Source organism: Berghia stephanieae, chromosome 7, assembly GCF_034508935.2.
Source record: "Berghia stephanieae isolate SIO BIC M18660-M18661 chromosome 7, UCSD_Bste_1.3, whole genome shotgun sequence".
NCBI classification, from domain to species: domain Eukaryota; kingdom Metazoa; phylum Mollusca; class Gastropoda; order Nudibranchia; family Aeolidiidae; genus Berghia; species Berghia stephanieae.
Genome location: NC_088366.1, coordinates 19,910,298 through 19,917,782, shown reverse-complemented (window position 1 = coordinate 19,917,782; position 7,485 = coordinate 19,910,298). Strand labels below are relative to the sequence as shown.

At 32.6% G+C, this 7,485-nt stretch overlaps 1 protein-coding gene across 1 annotated transcript in view; it reads left to right on the top strand.

Annotated features, from left to right (window-relative positions):
* Positions 1 to 7,124, top strand: part of LOC144976851 (kinesin-like protein KIF15) — a 40,434-nt gene extending 33,310 nt beyond the window's left edge. The window contains exons 33-36 of the mRNA XM_078921362.1: positions 1,141 to 1,191; positions 2,070 to 2,163; positions 3,207 to 3,317; positions 5,025 to 7,124. Of these exons, the coding sequence (XP_078777488.1) occupies positions 1,141 to 1,191; positions 2,070 to 2,163; positions 3,207 to 3,317; positions 5,025 to 5,132 (364 nt within the window). The 3' untranslated portion in view covers positions 5,133 to 7,124. The remainder of the gene's footprint in view (positions 1 to 1,140; positions 1,192 to 2,069; positions 2,164 to 3,206; positions 3,318 to 5,024) is intronic.
* Positions 7,125 to 7,485: the final 361 nt, after the last annotated feature.

Genomic DNA, 7,485 nt, shown 5'->3' with positions numbered 1-7,485 from the left:
TCATTAATTAATTACTGTCCTTTACATAGAATGCATGTCTTTCATACAAAAAAACTTTCCTCCAGGTCCAACAGAACCCACTATCCATTGTTTGCTGCTGGGGACAAAGGAAAATGTTCGCTAAATGTCCTCTTTACAGGCATTTTTAATTAAGCTTTTATATAGTGCGCTATCCACTTAATGTGCTCAAAGCGCTTTACAAGGGGTCCCTGACGAACGGCAACATGTAACATGTAGAACGAAACATGATGCCTGTTAGGCGATATTACAATGCTTTTCTCTGACAGATCAACACTGTTAACGGCCAGGTACTCATTTTACATCTGAGTACGGTGAGAGAATGTGAATAAAGAGCCTTTTCCATGGTCTCAACTATGCGCCGAGCGTGGCTCGAACTCTGGACTTTCCGATTCAAAAGCGAGTGTCATATCACTAGACCACATAGCTACACAGGCATGCCATCAAGGTGTCCAACTAATTGTCTACTTGAATCCTCGAACCTAATCTAGGTCGTGTTGTGAGTCCAAGACCCAGGTGTACCATCATCACCACAATGACATAGGCACTAAGATTTGATGCATAAATGCGTGTATGATAGAATGTCATACAACACAGAAAATTACAAGAAAAAGTCATCAACCAAAATATCAGCCTTCTCTACTATCAATCAAGTTTGAGACCTTATAATGATGGGTATCTGAATTATTACAAAATGTAATGATATTGTAGCAGGTTAACGTCACTCATATATATCAAAACAGTGCAAAAAAAAAAAAACAAAACAAAAAACCCCCCTAAAACCAAAGACATTAAACCCCTGCATTTTTGTTGTTGTTTGTTTTTGTTTTGCGTATTTTGTGCGTCCCCTGAGGCAGGCCAAAACTTTAAATTTAATTTTTGGTATTCTTTTGATGTATATGAGTAACATATAGGAGGTTTCTTTACATTCTGACAGACCCATTTAGGCACTTTTAGTTTTTAGAATTTTTCTCACATTAGCGATTGCTGTATAAAGTTTTAAATTTTGCAGCACAGGCTTTTTGTTTTGGCGATGTTTTTTTTCTTTCTTCATTTTAACTGTTATTGTTGCAAAAGTTTAGTTTCATTGTCATTTTTTTTTTTTTTCATGCTTTGAATCAGGTTACTACAGTATAGAACAGATGAAAATAAATGGGAGACGGAGATTGCCAGGTGAGTAAATCATCAAAGATGGTGGTGGGTGGAGATCCTTCAGGGCAGTGAAATGTCTTCTCCCTGCTGTCTCTGTATCATTATAATTATTATTATTATTATTATTATTATTAATATTATCATTATTATTATTATTATTATTATTATTGTTGTTGTTGTTGTAAATGAAAGTTATTGTATTCAAGTATCGTAACTTGTATCGTCTATCTGGAAAAATAGAAATTGACACAAAATCAAGTGGTACAATTATTTCCTTTTCTGCGTTTAAACGTAAATTTCAGGAAGTCAAATTCCAATCCTGTTCGGAAACGTTGAAAACATTAATGGAACAACTATTCCCCTCAAAGAAGTTATTGGTAATGTAAAGGTTCCTTCTACCAGCAAAACAGAAAAAACTTCCACTCATTGTCGCAAATGTACCTCATGAACATGTCATCCATTATTATTATTATTATTATTATTATTATTATTATTATTATTATTATTATTTATTATTATTATTATTATTATTATTATTATTGTTATTATTATTATTATTATTGTTATTGGTATTATTATTATTATTATTATTATTATTATTATTATTATTATTATTATTATTATTATATTATTATTATTATTATATTATCATTAGTATTATTATCATTAGTATTATTATCATTATTATTATTGTTATTATTATTATTAGTATTAGTATTAGTATTATCATTATTATTATTATTATTATTGTTATTATTATTATTATTATTATTATTATTATTATTATTATCATTATTAGTATTATTATTATTATTACTATTATTGCTGTTGTTTGCCGTGAAGTTTAATTCCTAATCGTTATTCTCTTTATCCCCTCCCCCTCCTACCTCCACTTTTAGATTAAAGAACAGCTTGGAGAGTCACTATAAAGAGAATATTCTATTAAGTTCCCAGATTGAAACATTAAATGAGGAGAAAGTAAAGATAATAAAGGTAAAAAAAAAGAGCTTTTATATAGCGCAATATCCACTAAATGTGCTCAAAGCGCTTCACAAGGGGTCCCTGGTCAACAGCAACATTTAACATTTAGGACGGGCCATGACGCCTGTTAGGCGATATTACAATTTTTTGGCCAGGTACTCATTTTACACCTGGGTACGGTGAGAGAATGTGCGTAAAGAACCTTTTCCAAGGACTCAACTGTGCGCGAGGCTCGAACCCAGGAATTCCGATTCGAAAGCGAGTGTTATACCACTAGACCACATAGCTGCTAAAGGTAGAAGTAGATACATTTTGATTTGAAATCGATGCTGTCGATAATGTATTCTTAATTGTTAGAACAACAGAAAAGATTTGAATATGCATTTCATTGATGAAAAGTGAAGCTCTTTTGAGCTCAATAAGCAAATAAGAGTGAGAGAGTGTGAGCCTTTTCAGCTGTTGACATTTTATAGAAATGTGACCTAACAGTCAATTTTAGTCTCTGGTCCACCCCAGCATAATTCGAAAATTGAGATGTTTGAGAAATACGCATTTTTATTATCTCTTGTGACTCTTGATTACTTTTAATTTGTGTGAATACTGGATAACGGTCGATGGCTGTCCCTGGTGGTCTGGGAAGATATACACTTGCTGTTTCTTCTAGTCCCCTTGCTTTATCTTAACTCATTTAATCCTAGAGATTTTTGCTTCTTTTCATGATTGGAAAAAATATATTAAAAATGAGCGTGTACATAGATAGTTTTATTCAACTACCATTAACATGCAAAAACTAAAAACATTAGCTTTGATAATACACCTATAATTTGTCTCAGAAAAATGTAATAAACAGGGATGGGGTGAAAGTAACTCGGGTAAACTACGGATATCGTTGGTGTTAGGGTTGAAAGTGTTGACAGCACTTTTTTGGATAATTTCATAACCCAAGATCCCTTTGATTTACCTGTTTAATCTTTTGAAACTGGTGCAGTTACTTTAAATTGTCAATGTTTCCAAAAATGTTATTTATTTAATATTTCATCTCCCACCTCCTTCAGGATCTGAAGACAGAAAAGGAAGCCAATGCCAAACTGAGTGGCCATGTCAACCATGAGCAGAAAATAAGATTGATGGAGAAAAGGACAAAAGAATATAATGATCTCGTTCAGGTTGGTCATCATGAGAAAACAGTCAATAACGGCAACAATGACACTTCCTTGTAGTCTTGCATAGAAAAAAACAAAATGCCTTTAAAATTTTTTTTAAAAAGTTGAGCTTTTATATAGAGTAATAGCGCAATATCCACTAAACGTGTTCAAAGTGCTTTACAAAGGGTCCCTGACCGACAGCAACACGTATCATAAAGAATGAGACATGACGTCTGTTCAACGATAATACAAGTTTTTTTTCAGACAGAGACAACACTGTTAACGGCCAGGTACTCATTTTATGAGAGAATGTGAGTAAAGAGTTTTCCAAGTACTCAACTATGCGCAGAGCGAGGCTTGAACCCAGGACCTTCCGATCTGAAAGCGAGTGTCATACCACAAGATCACATAGCCGTTTACCTCTAGGTATTGGTCAGCATGGCATCAAGAGATACAACCACCACTACTACAACCACCACATGCTGTAATTTTGAAATTTTACTGAGTTGTATCAGAAATTACTGCGAGACACATTTTTGATTGCATCTCAGTAAATTTTAATGAAATTCAAATTTATAGAGCAGTAAAGTTAGGTGCCCCTAACGTAAACAATAACAAGTTGCTAGTGATTTCCGTTAGGGACCGGAACAATTTACGCACAATATAGGTCTCCCAATTTTGTAGTTTGAGTTGTAGGCAATACACTTTCAGTATTGAAAATATGTTTACATAAAATCTAACAGTTGCAGAAATAATAATATAAGGCTAAATTATTATGAAAATCAGGCTCCGAATAATTCTCGTTTTGTTCACACCAGCGCAATAATTTGCTCTGGTCTAAAAATAGATAGACTGTAACTTTTGATAAATTTTAGAAAATTTTACCTTTTGTTCCATAAAATATCCATATCTAGACATTATTTGATGCATGATCGAGTATTTATGAATATGCGTTTCTTTTGCCACCTAACAGCCAAATTTTAAAGGTTATTTTTTTCTATTATTTACATTGGAACGTGAGCTGTCAAGACAGGAACATGTGGTTTGCCACGTGCTTCTCGACCTTTGTTTACGTTTTGGGCACCTAACTTTACTGCTCTATAGGTTATGGTCGAATGGATGGGTTTTGATCTACGCGCTGAAAAATTTCCTCTCTTTTTTGTGACCAGTCATTCTCACCCCTGTGTGGATTGGATTGAATTGGAATCACTAAAAGAATAAAAGCGATTTGTCATTAGCAGACTTCAAGATCACAAATGATTCCATTGGTTTCCCTATTGAATACAACTCACTGTTTACTTTCTTTTGATGGTTGTCACGTTATGCTGTATTGTGATGTCATTTTTTGGGTCTGTGTCAGGTTTTGAGTTTACAAGGGCTAGAGACAAGTAGATATATTCTTCTTGACACTCTTTTCTTTGTTAATCACCTCTCCATGTTTAACTCACTCAATCCTAGAGAGTTTTGCTACTTTTTAAAACAGGAAAAAAGTAATAAAAATGAGCATGTACAAAGACAGTTTTATTCCACTATCTATCGTTAACATGTAAAAACTAAAATAATTAGCTTTGATACCACGCCTAAAATTTGTCTCAGAAAAATTGCAATAAATATGCATGGGGTAAAAGCAACCCTGGTTATACTACGGATATAGTCGGTGTTAGGGTTGAGTGAGTTAAGTATAATTATAGTGATTCTGATGTAGCAATCGATTCCATTTAATTCCAGAGATACCATAGCCTGATGCAAGAACACAGCAAGTGTTTAATCAACAAACCAAGCAGCCCTTGTGGTTCCAGTTCCAGAGCGATACGAGATATCACCAACTCCACATGATCTCATCTTACGGGCACTGGGCACAAAATCTCACAACATTACGTACATCACCAACTCATGACATACATAAATCACCATTTAGAATGATTTTCAAATCAAAGAGACACTGGACACAAAATGTCATATGAATTACATAACCATCTCATGACATACATCACCAATTCCAAATGATATCGTCAAACAGACACTATTCACAAAATTTCACAATATATATCACCAACTGATGACATACAAACATCACTAACTCGTAACATACATCATCAACTCATGACATACAAGCATCACTTACAACATACAATGACTCCCAAGTGATATCATAAGACATTGGATGCAAAATCTCACTTTTACATACTGTGTACATAGTGGACAATGTAATATATATAAGAAATACAGTGAAAACCGGTTTGACCAAAGTATAAGATCTTGGTTACTTGTTTCTGTTTAGGAATATTGTGTTTAATTCATAGGAACTATCATATTGTTTATTCATGGTTTCGCAGGAGTTTATAATTATTACTTAGTTGCTTTCCTTTAAAGGTAAAGTCTTTTTTTTTTTTTTACATCGGCAATGTGATTTAAAATTAACATTTCCTTTTGTACATCTTTTTTTTTGGGCAATATTATATTCATAGAAATATTTAAAAATATGGGGGGAAATGTGAAGAAACAAACATTATCAACATTTTATGTTACTTTAAATGCATGAGAATAACTAATCTTCATATTAACATATTTATCTGACAAAAAAGAAATGACTAAATTGTATATTACCAATTTCAGTGATATAATAGAGAGCATATGCTGTCTTTTCTGTCTCATGACAAAATGAGACTTAAAATATTCAAAATTTGTCGCTTCTCTGAAATGCTATGGTAGATCATCCCAGAGAACTTAGTGTCATATAGATAGGATTTTTTGCAGGATGATGTGGTTTGAACTCTGGGGGGATATCAACAATATCCATATCACCATATTTACTATTTGTTAAGGAGACCAAATTGTCAAGATAGGGTGGAGTGATTTTATTTAGATTGTTTAAAAGTCTTCAGTGTTGTGATCATCAATGTTGTCCATATAATGGGGGTACTGATGAGCCAGTCACATAACAGCTTTCATGATCAATGTAAATTATTCGTAAGGCATATTCATTATAGTTTTTCAATATTTTTCTATGTAACAAAAGTGCCATGAAAGCAGTGAGAAATTGGGATTAGAAAGGATAGTTGTTTTTTTTTTTGTTTTTTTTTGTTTTGTTTTTTTGTAGTTTTAAAATCTTTTCATAGTTTTTCCGGAAATCTTATTTAACATTGGTGTCTTTAAGTGTTGTATGTACAAAAACAACCTTTTTGTATTTGCCACAATCTGATGATTCAAGATGATCGTATCGGATCCAAAGCATTTGGACTATTTCATTATCTTCCTTTTTTCAGGTCTCGATTTAAAAAAAAAAAATTTTACAGCACCATAAACACAGATAAAACAATATAAAATCTCTATTGTTTTCCAGCTTATTAACTTAAATTAAATTTATTTTTATTTATCTGTTTTTGGTTTAACCGGTTTTCACTGTATTTTAAATAACTGTTTTATCATTCTCTTTTGTTTAATGATAGATGAAAAGGCCAGCATAAAGTTGATATTTAGGCAGCAAATGTATTACAAAAACTATTGTAGATATTATGGACAGATTTTTATAAATGAATTTCTGTCATTCAGTTTTTTTTTGGTCATATGTTGAATACATTGCAACCCATATACAATGAACTAGGATCCTACGAAAATTTCAATTCTACAATTTTCCAGTTTTTAAATTTGTTATTCAACATGACTGACGATATTGCTCCTTCAACAAATTTGTTGTTTACGGTTTGTGTTGTATTCGTTTTAAAAAAATGTTTTTATAAGTTTTTAACAATTTTTTTCTGGTAAAGAAATTTCTTTTTCTTTTTTACTTTTACCCTCATCCAATAATAAATACGTCAAACACCTGCACTTTACATAGTCTTTGTACATTGACTGATATTCCATTATATAAAATTTAATGTTCTTTAAAGATTCTCAGTTCAATCAATGTTTATCTTGCTGAGCTGGGTCCTTTGACCTCCCATGATGGGTAGAATGTCACGCTGTGTCTTCTATCCCCTGATATCTGATTCCCGAGTTGCTTTAGGTCTTTGTCTTGGAATGGGATTACTTAGTTTTGTCCCAGTCCTTGACTGGGAAGGAAACAGTCAAATGTACAGTTATGGTTTATTGGAGATGATATTTTTTTTCCTTGTAAATCATCTCTTATGTATTTAGTTATGTATTCTGTAAACTTTTGAGTGTGTTCCTCCTAGTGGGATCCTGTGCT